General features: G+C 36.7%; 1 protein-coding gene across 2 annotated transcripts in view; it reads right to left on the bottom strand.

Annotated features, from left to right (window-relative positions):
- LOC133538652 (uncharacterized) overlaps positions 1-17,982 on the bottom strand; it is a 103,279-nt gene that overhangs the window by 31,659 nt on the left and 53,638 nt on the right. For both annotated transcript variants that reach the window (XM_061880336.1, XM_061880335.1), the window contains exons 38-48: positions 15,709-15,827; positions 12,922-13,077; positions 9,830-10,044; positions 9,660-9,745; positions 6,980-7,110; positions 6,768-6,893; positions 6,500-6,690; positions 6,334-6,422; positions 846-976; positions 637-764; positions 430-547 (exon numbers count right to left, since the gene is read on the bottom strand). In XM_061880336.1, coding sequence (XP_061736320.1) covers positions 430-547; positions 637-764; positions 846-976; positions 6,334-6,422; positions 6,500-6,690; positions 6,768-6,893; positions 6,980-7,110; positions 9,660-9,745; positions 9,830-10,044; positions 12,922-13,077; positions 15,709-15,827 — 1,490 coding nt within the window. The remainder of the gene's footprint in view (positions 1-429; positions 548-636; positions 765-845; positions 977-6,333; positions 6,423-6,499; positions 6,691-6,767; positions 6,894-6,979; positions 7,111-9,659; positions 9,746-9,829; positions 10,045-12,921; positions 13,078-15,708; positions 15,828-17,982) is intronic.

Here is a 17,982-nt window from a genome sequence, read left to right as displayed (position 1 = left end):
AGACTGTCACACCCCAATTCCAACCCTTGATGCTGAGTGCCAAGCAGGGAGGTAATGGGTCCTATTTTCATAGTCTTTGGTATGACTCGGCCGGGGTTTGAACTCACAACCTACCGATCTCAGGGCGGACATTCTAAACACCAAATTGCCAGCCAGTTTACCATGAATTGATTAACGTGGACTCCGACTTAAACAAGTTGAAAAACTTATTCGGGTGTTACCATTTAGTGGTCAATTGTACGGAATATGTACTGAACTGTGCAATCTACTAATAAAAGTATCAATCAATCAAAAAATCAGTTTTCTGTCTGGCTCCAAATGTAGCTTACTCAGTGTCAAGCGCTTGTAAATCAGCAGTACGGTGAGGAGTGCCATTTCCTCCAGAAAAGCATAGCCCGAGTCTTATTCCTACACAATACTGGCGCTCACCTGGGGGTCCAAGTTGGTGCAGAGGGTAGTCAGGTTGTGAAGAACTATCATGCTCTCGTCTGCTGACAACTGGCTGAAGGCCGTCCCCGGCGCAAAGCAACGAAACAGCAGTGGAAGGCTACCAAAATGGCCAAAATGCACAATCATTATTTCATTTGACATGGTTTATTTCTGTGCTAACATCAAAGTTAATATGTGTTTACTAACAGTAGAGGGTTGAAGTTGTTGTCCTGGTTGTAAAGCAGCTCTGTGTAGTAGCTGGTGACATTGACAGGCACAGCAGTTTGGTTGAAGATGGCGATGTTCCGGAGGTCCACGGTGAACACCTGAAGAACCTGGAGCAAAGAATGTTTAAATGTATCGTAATGTAGCTTACAAAGGATACATGCACTAAGTAAAAACAATCCTTGAAGTACCTCTGCTGATCCGAATGTGAAAAGCAAATCGTGCAAACTGATGAAGTCAATGAAGGGTCCGATGTAGTCCGCAAACCAGGCTGTCGAGTTCAGCTCTGGGTCGCTTGCGTCATAACACCGTGGCTCTGTCGCTTTAATGACAATTTTAAAGATGACATTATTGGAGGGTTGAATTCACAATAAACTTTGTTTACAGTTTGATTCCAGATGAAGGAATGACAATCCCTATGCTAAAGTGTTAACATTAGAATATTAGCGCAATAATGTGAACTACATTTGCTTTGTTAGCAAACCCAAAGCAAAAGCAACAATACTATGTTATTAATAAGTTTTTCAATCTCCACTTGCAAATTTAAATAAAATATTGAGTAAGTAAATCAATTATTCTCTTACACATTCATTCAAAAATATCATAAAGTACCAATGATTGCCACACACACACTAGGTGTGGTGAAATGTGTCCTCTGCTTTTGACCCATTCACTTGTTCACCGCTTGGGAGGTGAGGGGAGCAGTGAGCAACAGAATTTAGGTGATTTAACACCCAATTCCAACCCTTGATGCTGAGTGCCAAGCAGGGAGGTAATGGGTCCCATTTTTATAGTCTTTGGTATGACTCGGCCGGGGTTTGAACTCACAACCTACCGATCTCAGGGCGGACAAAGTCTTTATGTTCAGCTTGAAACTATATTGTACATATCGTATTTGCTGATGCTGTTCTTTTGTTGTTGTGGTTGTTATTGTTGTGTTTGTTGTCTCTGTCTTATCCCTTTCTTGTTCCTGCAATTTCCCCCTCTGTCTTTCTTTTTTCTCTTTCTATCCCCTCCCGCTCTGGCCTGGCTGCGCCAAAAATGTATATACATACAGTTAATAAAGTCAAATACAAATAAGGCAACAACAGAAGTATCCCACACTTGTCTTGTGTAAAGTCAACCCATACAACAAATATGTGCATCTACATCAACAATATGATTTGCATGAATAGATGACCAGGACAAAAAAAACCAGCTTGAAACTAATTTAAAGAGTAAAAACAACTTCCAATGTTATTGTAAATTCAATTTTTCAACATCAATAGCTTTCAAGAAGGTATTTTTTCTTGTTTAGTTTAGTCACATGAAAGTTGAAGACTTCTGTTCAACCATAAAGTTGCATACGGAATGTATCTGTTTTATGTTAAGCAAGACAAACTTATATTAGAGGACATTTTTTTTCCTTCCATCCATCCATTTTCTACCGTTTGTCCCATTCGGGGTCGCTGGAGCTTATCTCAGCTGCATTCGGGTGGAAGGCGGTGTACACCCTGGACAAATCGCCACCTCATTTTTGTTATTGTAAATTAAGCATGAGAGAGTTGTATTTTATTCTGTTAATATTGTTATTTTGCATAAAACATAATTAAGCCCTATTGAAAATGTTGTTTCCCATTATTCTATATACTTGCTACGTAGCCCCTAAAGAGACCTGGAGGGAAAAAAATATTTTGCGAGATCTCGCAAAAGGTTTTTTTCCTATGTCAGTGAACCGGAAGTAAAACAGACACAGCGATGGAGGAGCATACCCATCATCCGTGGGAGAAATGTATTGATTTCTATTTTAGTATTGGCCTAACATATAAAGACATCAAATCGTATTATGGTCCCACAACAGAGCACAAATGATGGGTAGGCTCCCGCTCCTCCATTGCTGTGTCTGTTTCATTTCCGGTTCAACATCGCTGTGTCTGTTATACTTCCGGTTCACTGACATAGGAAATAAAACCTATTGCGAGATCTTGCAAAATATCCAAGTCCCGTTATGGGCTTTGTACATTCCAAAACCTGCACATTAAATTAAATTCTGGTTGGAGCCAGAATAAATATATGTGTGTGTAGGTTGTATAGAGCTGTGGCTGTGAATCATTCAATCAAGTTATCTATCGATTAGTTTGTTTGATTAATTGAATAAAACACAATTTTTTAATGTAGGCTCAACCAGGACAACAATTTTATTGTTACTTTGGTCAAAATATTATTAAGCCCTATCCAACATTTTGTTTCCCATGTATTTATATTGTTCCGAAACCTGCACATCAAATTAAATTTTGGTTGGAGTCAGAATAGAAAGTTGTGTGTGTAGATTGTATGGGGCTGTAGCTATTAATTATTCAAGCAAGTAATCTATCGATTAGTTTGTTTGATTGAGTAATTGAATAAAACACAATTTTTAGGTAGTTACAATGCATATTTGGCAGAGGTGGGTAGAGTAGCCAAAAATTGTACTCAAGTAAGAGTACTGTTACTTTAGAGATATATTACTCAAGTAAAAGTAAGGAGTAGTCACCCAAATATTGAGTAACCTGTTCGTTTAATGATGACGGCAACAATTAATGCACAAAAACATGAATAAAGCAATGAACAAATTCAGAGCCAGGAATATCTCTGAAGCAACTAATACAATAGTATATATCAAATAATATATATTTGGTTTTACACTGTATTGAAAAAAAATTGAAAATGAATTTTACCTCTGCAACCTCATTATACTATTGGCTAAGTTTTATATTCATAAATGTAAGTTTCTCAATACCCGACCTGATTTTTATGCCTTTAAAAAATATTTAGAACTCCACATTAAAACACTCTACCTCTAACAACCAAAAAGCTGTGAAAACGATGGTGATCTGTTCCAAATGTAAGTTATTTACTGAGATTGAGTGAGCCTATGGCTTTGCACTTTGTCTAGTTTATATATATATATATATATATATATATATATATATATATATATATATATATATATATATATATATATATATATGTAGGTGTGGGAAAAAATCACAAGACTACTTCATCTCTACAGATCTGTTTCATGAGGGGTTCCCTCAATCATCAGGAGATTTTAATGGAAGCATTCACATACAATGGTTTATATTGAGCACAGAGTGGGTGGGTACAAGCAGGCGTAGGGTGTGGTGATTGGCTCATGTGCTACCTAGGAGGTGTTTCCGTCTATGGCGGCATGTTGAAATGATTTCACTGCGCTTGTTGAGAGATGATAGATCTGGATGATATATAATAAACAGTTTCTCTTTTAAGCATAGGTTGCATCTTTTATTACCACTGTTGTAAGGTGTGCTGGATGCAAGAATTTGCCATGTTATTGAATATTCAACATTATTGTCTTTGAGGTTCCAAATGTGTTTGCTGAGTTCTGTGGAATTCTGCAAAGTCTGGTTTCTAAAGGAGGCGTTGTGATTATTCCATCTTGTTTTGAACGCTCCTTCGGTTAATCCTACGTACGTGTCGGATGTGTTAATGTCCTTGCGTATTACCTTTGCTTGGTAAACGACTGATGTCTGTAAGCACCTTCCGTTGAGAGGGCAATCAGGTTTCTTGCGACAGTTACATTCATTATTGGTTTCAGAGATTGCCCTCTCAACGGAAGGTGCTTACAGACATCAGTCGTTTACCAAGCAAAGGTAATACGCAAGGACATTAACACATCCGACACGTACGTAGGATTAACCGAAGGAGCGTTCAAAACAAGATGTAATAATCACAACGCCTCCTTTAGAAACCAGACTTTGCAGAATTCTACAGAACTCAGCAAACACATTTGGAACCTCAAAGACAATAATGTTGAATATTCAATAACATGGCAAATTCTTGCATCCAGCTCACCTTACAACAGTGGTAATAAAAGATGCAACCTATGCTTAAAAGAGAAACTGTTTATTATATATCATCCAGATCTATCATCTCTCAACAAGCGCAGTGAAATAATTTCAACATGCCGCCATAGACGGAAACACCTCCTAGGTAACACATGAGCCAATCACCACACCCTACGCCTGCTTGTACCCACCCACTCTGTGCTCTATATAAACCATTGTATGTGAATGCTTCCATTAAAATCTCCTGATGATTGAGGGAACCCCTCATGAAACAGATCTGTAGGGATGAAGTAGTCTTGTGATTTTTTCCCACACCTACATATTGCGCTCTACCACGGTATCGAGCACTATTCTCTGGATAATCCAATCAAGACATATATATATATATATATGTATATATTTTTTTTTTTTTTTTTTTTTTTTGCATTCTATTTTAGTTAGTTTGAATTTACAACCCCCTGGCGCTGTTTTGTACGTTTTTTATACTGTTTTGTACTTACTTTGATTATTATTTTCAACTGTTTGTAAATGTTGAAATTTATAAATAAAGCTTTATAGAAAAAAAAGTGTGCAGTTGATCATGTAACCGCCTGGCTCTGTTTGATTGGTGAAACAGAGTCAAAGGTCACCAGTGACTGCATTTGATTGGTGAAACGCAGGCATGTGATAGATGCCTGCGATAGTTTGAAGGTCTGTCTGACAAAACAAAACAAACAGCGTGCATTAACAGATCGATAAAAATCAGTAACGAGCTGAATGTAGATAAATGGAGCGGAATAAAAGTAGCTTTTCTTCTCTATAAATATACTCAAGTAAAAGTAAAAGTATGTTGCAATAAAACTACTCTTAGAAGTACAATTTATCCCAAAAGTTACTCAAGTAGATGTAACGGAGTAAATGTAGCGCGTTACTACCCACCTCTGATATTTGGTTGAAATAAACAACAATTTCTTTGTTTTACATTACCTTCATTCTTTTTTTATGTAATAAATGGATGTCATCAACAGAGAAATTGCACTTTTTACATCTGCTGTGCATTGATAAAAATGAAAAAATACAAAAATACATTTGCTGCCACATAGATCACGCCACCTACACAGCATCGCTCTCATGTTCGCTCAGTTGCAGTGGCAGTGCAAAAAGCTTTTTCGGTCCGGATTTGATCACTTTTAATTAATTACACTCAAACTATTAATCGAAGCCACAGAACTTGAATCAAAGTTTTTTTTTTTCTAAATGAAATAATCTCTATAATTGATAAATCATTGCAGCCCGAGTAGATTGTCAGTCATTAGGTCATTTAATGAATGCAACTCTGAAAGATTTTCAACTAACAAAAGTAATTCCGTGGCCTCCATTCAACCTCTATGGTTAATAGCTAATAAAAAAGAAATGAAAAAAGTAATAAAAAAAAAAAAAACACTGCAAGGTGTCCCTTAGTTCTTTTTCAGGGAGTTGTCTGTCCGGACTGGAACCTGCAGGGCCTCAGACTGAAAGTCTCTGCAGAGAATGGTGAGGACCCAGAAAATCGTAAAAAGCCGCTGCCTGACCAGGGCTCAGAAAATCTACAGAGACTTCTCCCACCCCCACCAAGAACTGGTTTCACTGCTGGACTCTAGAAAGAGGTTCCGCAAAAATTTCGTTGTTATCTGTACTGTAAAGTTCAAATTTGAATGACCATAAAAGGAAGTCTAAGTCTAAGTCTAGCCATGCCTCTTCTATTGTGTTGAAGAGCGTTTGACTGGCGAGTTGTTCATTACGAGCAAAAATAACACCATTAGTAAACCTTTTACTAACATTATTCCTTATGCTAAAGATGACAAGTTGGACTGACCAGAGTTGAGGTATGTTGTGATCGTATCGTACACGTCTCGCCTCGCAAAGTCCACACCAGCGTAGCGGAAATTCCCAAGAACTGAGACACTGAAAGGAAAGGAGAAAATATCAAGATTACATGTCGTTCCGAGAATGACGTCAAAATAACTGCAACTAAAACATACAGTTTCTGGAAAGCAACACAGGTGGCGTTGTACGTGTCGTTGCTTCTGAGAAGATTCTTTGTGAGGAATCCCAAGTAGTTGCGGAGACGTTGGTCAAACCAGGCGTTGACCTCTGATCTCGTGGTGTTGCTGAGAGCGATGGGCCATAGGCACGGCAACATCGGCTCTCGCACCGCCTCTGGGAGCATCTCCTGCGATGTAGAATGATGTGGTTGGGTCATCACGGTGCTTCATGTATTTATTTACCCACGTTTAAATATTAACACACCAGCTCCACGAACGAAGGTGTCAAGTGATAGATGCTGAAGATGGAGCAAAGTGTGGTGTTGTCGTCAACAATGTCAGGAAGGCGGAGGTAGTCGCCAAGTTCCATCGGAGACATGGAGTTCACCAACTTGAGTCACAACAACAAATAAGAAGTAGATCCTGGTCACTTGGCGCTTTGATGTGTCCATGAATGTCTGATTGGCGGACACACACCTGCTTCATGCGGTCCTCGGGCATGAGGGACAGGAAGGTGGTCAGGTTGGGCAACTGGAAACCCAAGAACCAACTCTGCAGGAAGTCGTAGTAACTGTGGCCGTTGATGTAGCAACGTAGGGGTGTGGGCTCTGTGATATGAAAAAGGCAATCAAATAATTAATTTCACTTCATTCTTAAAAAAATCTGTGTTTTTTTCACAATATTTAGTCTTTAATCTTATTATTTTCAAATTGAACAATATTCCAACTTATTTTTTGTAAAACTAATACCTAATTCTCATGAAAAATTCTAGTAATATATGTTTTGTACGGTGTGGCGAAGTTGGAAGAGTGGCTATGCAAGCAATCTGAGGGTTCCTGGTTCAATTCCCACCTTTTACCATCCTAGTCACTTCCGTTGTGTCCTTGGGGAAGACACTTCACCCTTGCTCCTGATGGTACCTGGTTAGCGCCTTGCATGGTGGCCTCTACCATCAGTGTGTGAGTGTGTGTGTGAATGGGTGAATGTGGAAATAGTGTTAAAGCGCTTTGGGCTCCTTAAAAAGGGGTAGAAAAGTGCTGTACAAGTACAACCATTTACCAATTATTTACCATTTGACTAGTAAGACAAGAGCACTAAACCAAAAGCACATTATTTTCATAATATTCTAACTTTAGCCTTGGGAAATTCAGTATTTTTAAACCACGATACTGTATTAACAAATGATTCTAATACAAAATGCATTCCTGATATTGCGTCTTTATTTTTGCCGTAAAAATGTTAATATTTTTGGTGATATTACTAATTTATTTAAAAAAATCTGTTTTCTCAGTAGGCATTTATTCTCATTAAATTGCATATTCTGCCTTGTGATTCTATGATTTTGTTTCAAAAACAGTTGTAAACATGCAACTTGTTCATTTCTTGTTGTTTTTTTATTATCTCTTTTAAGCAAGTTTATTTTTTGTCCAATACCTAACTGCAGTAGACCCTCCTGATATGCAGATGATGCATAGTTGTGCATAGAGCCTGTTCTGAATGAGGAATTGCATGTAAAATGTCAATTAATGAATGACAGGGCGCTTCATGTGAAATTTTACCAACGAGGTATATGCCTAGCCCCCTTCTGCTCCATCCCTGATAAGAATATAATGGCAAATTTCTCTATACATTCTCACTGTCCTCTGTGGCGTGCAGCATTAGTGCAACCATACTGGGTTGTATCCCTCATTAGAGTTGTCTCAGGAATGTTTACTAATAGGATATTTTGCACAAAAAAAATAATTATGAACAATTTATTTCCCATAGATTTGTTTTAGCGCAAAACATGGATCAATTTAAATTCAAGTTTAGTTATAAAACTATAAAAAATGTTTCACATAAATGAAAAACTGCGATGAGCTGGCGACTCGTCCAGGGTGTACGCCCGAATGCAGCTGAGATTGGCTCCAGCGACCCCCCGCGACCCCAAAAGGGACAAGCGGTAGAAAATGGATGGATGGATAAATGAAAAAATAAATGAAAAAGAGTGACTTTTTTTGTAATAGTGGAGGAGGATCTCGGAATAAAATTCTGCTTCAATTCTGGTTGTAGCACTTAACGAGATTTCCGTGAAATATAAAGTCTATTGTAAAGAAAATGTATTATTATTATTAATTTGATATTGTTATACCCCTTTATTTTCTTAATTATTATCAAAGCAATATATGACTTCAGTCTAATAGTTACATTTTTTCGAATTTAATTGCAACTTTAATAGTTGTTGAGCACAGACGTCCACCTAATAAGGGTCACTGTTAATTAAACCATTGCCAAATCACACTTATTTATAGATATTTGGTCCGTGTACCTTCCGTTCATTCTATTTCCAATTCTGAAACGCAACTCAAAAAACAGAGTGAGGGCCTTTTTTTAAGATTTTTAATATACATGGCAGATTTTAAAACAAACACAAAAGTGTTGATTTTCATTAAAATATTGCCATACAACTGGATTTTGTGCTGTTTTCCATTTGTGGATTTTTGTTTTTCCAGACAAACACGAAAATCAAATATATGTTCATCCAAAATGCAAAAATGCGTGGTTATCTGTGTGATGACAAATTGAACCGGAAGCGGTATTTTAGGTCAGAGTTCATTGTATCTCCTTAAATGCAAATCAAAAAACTATTTTGGGCCATTTTTTCTATTTTCATTTCTGAAACAAAAGTTGGAAAGCTGTTAAATGACACTTTTTTTTAAAACGACAATAAGACTTCTGCTGAACAAAGATGTTACAATTATGCTAAAAACATTCTAAACGCAAAGGAAAAGCTAAAATACTGCTTCCGGTTCAATTTGTCATCACACAGATAGCCACACATTTGCATTTTGGATGAACATGAATTGGATTTCTGTGTTTATCTGGAAATATTTAAATCCATAAAGGAAAACAGCACAAAATAAAATTTTATGGCAATGTTTTAATGAAAATCAACCCTTTTTTGTTTTTAAATCTGCCATACACAGTAAAAATCGAAAAACGGCCTTAACTTAGTTTTTTGATTTGCATTTTGGAATAGAATGAACAGAAGGTACACGGACCGTAATCCCCAGTGCATACCTGAATTTTGGTATTAAGATGCACACATTATTCACTGAGAATTAAAAAAATATATAATGCAATGTTTCACCTAGTTTAAACTTTATGGCTTGTTTACCTTGAAGAGCCTGGATGATGTGGTTATGTATTTCTTTATGCGTTACTGCAGTGAGACTGGGGATGAACATATTCAGGTTCATGACTCTAATGGATCAGACAGAGAACAGTTTTTAGTGACCATCAATCAGTACTGAAGTCAATATCTAATTTTTTATTTTTCATTCTCACCCTTCCTGCTCGAGGCTGCAGTTCCTTCCCGCCAGGATCTCGAAGAACGGGGAAACGTGCTGATGAGACATGTTGAACAGTAAGGGGCCCAGTCGACTGCGGAGCCACACCGAGACCACGGAATCGTTGACTGACGAATGGGAGAGATTCGCTCGATTGAACACGACCTCCAACATGGCCGACCTCACTGGTGCTGGGATTACTTCTTGGTGACTCTGCAGAACATTTGAGATGTCAGCCAATCAAACGAGTATTATTAGCAGTACTGGTAATATTTGCAACATCATATACTGCAATCGCAACAAGTGCTACCAATAGTTGTGAATGTGGTGTTTTTGGTGCTGTTTAAGCACACTGCCAACAGTAATAAAGTTTACAGCAGAGGTGTCAAACTCATTTTAGATCGGGGGTCAAATGGAGAAAAATGTACTCACAGGTGGGCCAGACTGATAAAATCACAGTGCGATAACTTAAAAATAAAGACAACCTCAAATTGTTTTTATTTCTTTAAAAATAGAACAAGCACATTCTGTACAAATCATAATGTTGTTGTTTTTTTACACTTACATGTTGCGGTTAATAGTATTCTACCTGTATACGTCGTTATTTATCTTTCTGAATAAATTATGTGATAATGTTCATCAGTCAACTCATTGGTGATCATTTTCAACCTGTCAAGATAAAAAAATAATATCAAAATCAAATTACAAGATGTGCTGATGAACTAACATCATGTGGTTTATTATTATTTTTATTTTTTTTACATATATAGCATATTCTAAAACAGGGGTGCCCACACCGTTTCTGCAGGCGAGCTACTTTTCAATTGACCAAGTCGAGGAGATTTACCTCATTCATATATATAATTTATATTTAATTATTTATGAAAGAGACATTTTTGTTAACAAGTTAATGGAGTTTAATGATAATACAAGCATGTTTAACACATATAGATACCTTTCTTTCATGTAGACAAGAATATAAATTGGTGTATTACCTGATTCTGATGACTTGCATTGATTGGAATCAGACAGTGGTGCTGATAACGTCCGCATTTTCAAATGGAGGAGAAAAAAGTCCTCCTTTCGGTCCAATACTACATGACAGTGGTTGGATTTGGCATCTCATTTGTCCAACTTGCATACTCGTTTCAAACACTTATGAGAGTAGCATATGTGGGTGTGGCCCTTAAATGTGTGACAGCAGGTGAGTGACGTCAGTGAGTGTATGGGCGAGAGAGGAGAGGGAGCGGTCGCTGAGGGCGGGGGAGTGGCTAGTGTTTTGTGTGGGATTTTGACTGTGTGCAAGACGTGAATAAAAAGCCACGATTTGCAACTAATCGCTGGACTCGTCATTTTGCCCTGGAGTCCGGAATTGTGAAGACCCACTGCCTGGTAAAATGAAGGGGTGTTGCCCCGAGAATCCATCGGCCCTGGATAAGTGTCTCCCCTGCGCTCCTTGACTACGGTCTAGGCACCGGAAGCAGGAAAGGTGTAACAACTTTATAAGAAATACATTGGCATCAAACTCCGTAGCTTGCTAGCTTGTGCACGCTAGCTTTCTGAGACTTTTATTTTGTTAGCACAGGCAGGATGAAGCAGGTCTTTTATGGTGAAAATAGGAACTGTGCAGTCGGTCTTTAGAGTTTTGACAGCAGGTACGGCCCAAGAGTCTGTTGAAATAAAAAGTGTTTCTCTCCCTCCTGTCAGTGATTTTCTTCTTTATAATGAGCTCGCAGCAGCCAGTGTCATCTCACAAGATCCTCGGGTGCCGAGAATGTCAAACAACTGACGAAAGTGAAGTCTTAGTGAAGATTGATAATTGCTCATTTTTATGTCTATTTTTTTAATGCCTGGCTTGCGATCAACTGACAAAGCCTCCGCGATCGACCGGTAGCTCGCGATTGACATAATGGGCACGCCTGATCTACATAGATACAAAGAATTGCTATTGCGACATCTACTGGACACCTTTACAACAGCAAGTTCTTGCATTCAAAAATTTCGGTCATTTTATACTTAGTAAACTCATCCCGCGGGGCGAATAAAACCTGTTTACGAACCTGATCCGGCCCGCGGGCCTTATGTTTGACACCCCTGAAGTATTCACAGTAATGAGGATATACTGTACATCCTTAAGTAGAATTAGCTCTTCATTTGGAGCAAGTGCTAGTCAACAAACTTCACACATACAAATAAATGAATTAATAGGAACAGCTTCTCAACAATATTTCCATTCAATTCACCTCAAAAATTCTGTCAGAAAAGAATTGAGAACCACTAATGGTACACCAATTGCTAATGGTACACTAATTGCTAAGTACAAAAATTAACCTTACATTTTTTTATGAAAAAAACAGTAGTTCTAAATGTGTTCACTGGATGTTGTAATAGAAACTTTTTGTAGATGATGCTACATATCTACAAAATAAACCACATGATGTTAGTACATCAGTCGAGGAAAATGATCAAATTGATTGTAAATAATGTAAATAATTCAATGTATACACTACGATGAATAACTTGTGTGATGACTGTATTATGCTGATAGTATATATTTGTACCATGAATTGATTAACGTGGACACCCGACTTAAACAAGTTGAAAAACGTATTCGGGTGTTACCATTACCAATTGTACAGAATATGTACTGAACTGTGCAATCTACTCACAAAAGTTTCAATCAATCAATCAATCAAACCACATACATAACATACTGTAATTTGACTTTGATATATATTTTTTTATCTTGATAGATTGAAAATTAACACCAATGAGTTGACTGATGAACATTATCGTATAATTTATTCAGAAAATATAAATTACGACAAATAGAGATAAAATACTATTAACCGCAACATGTACCGTAAGTGAAAAAAAATAACATTATGATTTGTGCAATTTCAAAATGTGCTTGTTCTTTTTTTAAACAAAGAAAATAATCTGAAGGTGTCTTTATGTTTACGTTATCGTGCCGCGATTTTACCAGTGCGGCCCACTTGGATGTAGCTTTTTCTCCATGTGGCCCCTGATCTCAAATGAGTTTGACACCCCAGATATACAGTACACGTTAAGTCTTCCTCACACACCCACCGTGATAGATGGAGAGAAATCATCAAAGAAGTTGGCCAGGAAGTGGTCAGGAACATGCTGCATCAAGATGTCAACCATAGCAGGGCTAACCAGCTGACCAGGCGAGGACGCCACATCAGCTAACTGTCGGATCGTTAGGTATGGTAAGGCCTCCATCTGTATACAGGCACAAAGGCACACAAATGTTTACCTTATATATATATACATTATATTTTATGTTGACACTCAATGTGCTACATGAATTCAATGAAAATATTATAATATAAGCTTGATTATGTTTAAACTATTAATCAATAGTTAATTTCATGCAAATGGTTTTTGAAAAACTTTTAAATGCAATAATGCATAAAGCAATTCAATAATTACATTATTTGAAAAATATTATTCAATAAATAATGAGGCCATGAAATACAGTGGAACCTTGGGATGCGAGTGCGTCACAGCTAGATTTTATGCTTTATAACGTGAGAAAAATTGTGGGTTATGAGCCTCCACACTGCGAGTTGGCATAGCGACTATCACAGTGAAGCCGGTAAATCATACTTGCCAACCCTCCCGGATTTTCCGGGAGACTCACAAAATTCAGCGCCTCTCCCGAAAACCTTCCGGGACAAATTTCCTCCCAAAAATCTCCCGAAATTCAGGCGGATCTGGAGGCCACGCCCCCTCCAGCTCCATGCGGACCCGAGTGACGTGTCGACAGCCTGTTTTCACGTCCGCTTTTCCACAATATAAACAGAGTGTCTGCCCAATGACGTTATAACTGTAGAATGATCGAGTTCTTGGTTTCTTATGTGGGTTTATTGTTAGGCAGTCTCATTAAAGTCCTCCCAGCGCGGTAACAACACACAACAACAGCAGTCACGCTTTCGTCTACCATAAAGCAGTTCGTCTGCCGTAAACAGCAATTTTGTGACACTCTTCAACAGGACAACACTGCCATCTACTGTTTATGCATATGTGACAATAACATCTACGGCTTTTAGAGCAGTGGTTCTCAACCTTTTTTCAGAGATGTACCCCCTGTGAACATTTTTTTAATTCAAGTACCCCCTAATCAGAGCAAAGCATTTTTGGTTGAAAAAGAAGTAAAATACAGCAATATGTCATCAGTTTCTGATTTATTAAATTGTATAACAGTGCAAAATATTGCTCATTTGTAGTGGTCTTTCTTGAACTATTTGGAAAAAAAAGATATAAAAATAACTAAAAACTTGTTGAAAAATAAACAAGTGATTCAATTATAAATAAAGATTTCTACACATACTGCGATTAGGTAGCGACTTGTCCAGGGTGTACGCCGCCTTCCGCCCTATTGTAGCTGAGATAGACACCAGCGCCCCCCGCGTCTCCAAAGGGAATAAGCGGGAGGAAATGGATGGATGGATAGCTATAAATATACTCCTCCCCTCTTAACCACGCCCCCAACAACGCCCCACCTCCCGAAATCGGAGGTCTCAAGGTTGGAAAGTATGCCGGTAAATTCCGCCTAATACATCTGCTGTCTGACGGGCTATCAATAACTTTGGATATCAACATGACTTTGTTTTCCAGCCGCTCGAAGGAGTAAAGTGGATATAAAGGACGGTGTTGGGAAGAAGCGGATGATTCAAGTCATTGAATTAAAGAAAATAAACAATCAAAAAACATGAATGAGGTGTAGCCGATTTGATCGTAGGATAGCCAATATTTTCTAAACGGTGGACATGTGTCGCTGCTGATGGTGTGTTTGACGGAGAGGTAGCCAGAAAGAGATACAAATCCACTCTCCATGGTAAATACAGTACATTATTGTTATATTTATTCATAAAACTACTGCAGTTGTTTTTACTATGTACTATTGTATTGTTTTGCATACAATATTTATTATCTAAAAGTTTATTTTCCTATTTAAAAAGCATGGTTCGTGTTAAAGTTGTGGTGTGGGGGGTGAACAACATGGATTAAATTGATTTTAATTGAACCAAGTTTTTTGGGGTACGAACCAATTAAACTTCTATCCCGAGGTACCAATGTATACACTGTAGATTGACCATGAAATACATGCAAGATTAAATATATAATTAATAATATGTTTCAATATTAATATCTAAGATTACATTTCACAATTTAATTGTTTAACTGCCAATTGCATAACTTATTTTACATGTCATTTAATGAAGTCATATTTTAGTCATGTAATAGATCCGGAGTACTTAACCCTTTTTGACCTCTGGGCCCAACTTATCCACTAGAGAGCAGCCGGGGGCCCACTCAAATATGACCACTTGAATTAGTACTGTTACTCTTAATTTTAATCGAATTCAATAATAATATCTAACCTACATACAGTTTAAAACCTTGTCACATGATATAAAACCATGTGTCAATCTCAAAAATTATTATTTCTTTAAAACAAACCATAGGTCAGGCTGATTAAAATAATAAATACTACCCAAATATACTGGATATGAAGGGACTTTTTTTTTTTTTTTAACATACAATTATTTTTTGTGCTTAAAGGAAAAAAATAATTTATTAGTCATATTTTTTGTGCCTAAAAAACTTCCATGACTTTAGTCCTGGATTTTTCTGTGTATTTGAGCACCACAAGTGGTGGAAAAATGTATTACATCTGAGAACAACGGCGGCCCATACGGACCAGAGATAAGAAACCTATATTTTTGGGCGTCCCTCGCAGGAATTTTTAAGACACACGCCATTAGATTTAGACACAAAAAAAAATCCTCAATCTGTTCACACCGGTTTTGGGGAATGAAAACAAACTTCTGTCAGTGAGGAAAGTACCGGTGTAAAGTTGGAGTGGAGCATCTGCAGTTCGCTGAAGAGCACCAAGTGAGAGAATGCGCCTAAGTTCTGCTGTAACCATTCACCACTGTTGTCGCTGTGTGAGCTACAACTGGGATCTAGACCAAAAAGGCAGAGAAATATTACAAATACATATGATTAAAGACTTTTACTTATATACACATACACTCATGCATATAATCATGTTTAATCAAACATATATTAACGTTGTTACCCTAGGGCAGGGGTCACCAACCCGGTGCCCGCGGGCACCAGGTAGCCCGTAAGGACCAGATGAGTCGCCCGATGGCCTGTTCTAAAAATAACTCAAATAGCAGCACTTACCAGTGAGCTGTCTCTATTTTTTAAATTGTATTTATTTATTAGCAAGCTGGTCTCCCTTTGCTCGACATTTTTAATTCTAAGAGAGACAAAACTCAAATAGAATTTGAAAATCCAAGAAAATATTTTAAAGACTTGGTCTTCACTTGTTTAAATAAATGCATTTATTTTTTTTTACTTTGCTTCTTATAACTTTCAGAAAGACAATTTTAGAGGAAAAATACAACCTTAAAAATGATTTTAGGATTTTTAAACACATATACCTTTTCACATTTTAAATTCCTTCCTCTTCTTTCCTGACCATTTAAATCGGTGTTCAAGTATTTTTTTTATTTTTTATTGTAAAGAATAATAAATACATTTTAATTTAACTCTTCATTTTAGCTTCTGTTTTTTCAACGAAGAATATTTGTAAAATATTTCTTCAAACTTATGATTAAAATTCAAAAAAATTATTCTGGCAAATCTAGAAAAGCTGTGGAATCAAATTTAAATCTCATTTCAAATTCTAAAAATAATGTTAATCAGGAAAAATTACTAATGATGTTCTATAAATTCTTTTTTTAATTTTTTCAAAAAGATTTGAATTAGCTAGTTTTTTGCTTAATTTTTTTCGGTTGAATTTTGAATTTTAAAGAGTCGAAATTGAAGATAAACTATGTTTCAAAATGTAATTTTCATGTGTTTTTTTCATCATTTATTCTCTACAAAAAACTTCCGTAAAAGGAAAAAAAAATGTAAGACGGAATGACAGACAGAAATACCCATTTTTTAAATATATATAGATTTATTTATCAAAAGTAAATTGAGCAAATTGGCTATTTCTGGCAATTTATTTAAGTGTGTATCAAACTGGTAGCCCTTCGCATTAATCAGTACCCAAGAAGTAGCTCTTGGTTTCAAAAAGGTTGGTGACCCCTGCCCTAGGGTAAACTGGATAACAAATGGCATACTGACAAAGCCAAAGCTATTGTTACTATAACAATCTACATGGTTGATATGGTTGTCTTTTCTTTCTTCCCCTCCATTTACCTGCTTTCTTTTGTATTTGAAGTTATCATTACATGTATGTAATGTTGCATTTGAACAATTGTTTTGTTGATAAAATAGGTAGATTAATGTTATTATTCATTATCAATGGTGCTATTTCTGTTGGTATTTGTATTGCTCCATTTGTAGTGTGATAAAGCTCATTGTCATTTCTGTATTATTTCACTAAATACTTCTTTGCTATCACTTTTACTATCACATTTGTACATATCGTATTTGCTGATGTTGTTCTATTGTTGTTGTAGTTATTGTTGTGTTTGCTGTTGTTGTTTTTGTCTCTCTGTCTTATACCCCTTTTGTCCCCACACTTTCCCCCTCCAGTCTTCTTTTTTTTCTCGTCTTTCTACCCCCTCCTGCTACGGCCCGGCTACGCCTAATAATAATATAAATCCATTTAATAAAGTCAAATACAAATAAGGCAACAAGAGAAGTATTCCACACTTCTCTTTTGTAAAGTAAATTTGTACAGCCGATATGGGCATCTACATCAACTATATCAGGGGTCACCAACCTTTTTGAAACCAAGAGCTACTTCTTGGGTACTGATTAATGCGAAGGGCTACCAGTTTGATACACACTTAAATAAATTGCCAGAAGTAGCCAACTTGCTCAATTTACCTTTAATAAATAAATCTATATATATAAAAAAAAATGGGTATTTCTGTCTGTCATTCCGTCGTACATTTTTTTTCCTTTTACAGAAGGTTTTTTGTAGAGAATAAATGATGAAAAAAAAAAACACTTAATTGAACGGTTTAAAAGAGGAGAAAACACACAAAAAATGAAAATTAAATTTTGAAATATAGTTTATCTTCAATTTCGACTCTTTAAAATTCAAAATTCAACTGAAAAAATTTGAGAAAAACTAGCTAATTCGAATCT

Source organism: Nerophis ophidion, linkage group LG20 (genome assembly GCF_033978795.1).
Source record: "Nerophis ophidion isolate RoL-2023_Sa linkage group LG20, RoL_Noph_v1.0, whole genome shotgun sequence".
Lineage (NCBI taxonomy): Eukaryota > Metazoa > Chordata > Actinopteri > Syngnathiformes > Syngnathidae > Nerophis > Nerophis ophidion.
This window is presented reverse-complemented; position numbering and strand designations above follow the sequence as displayed.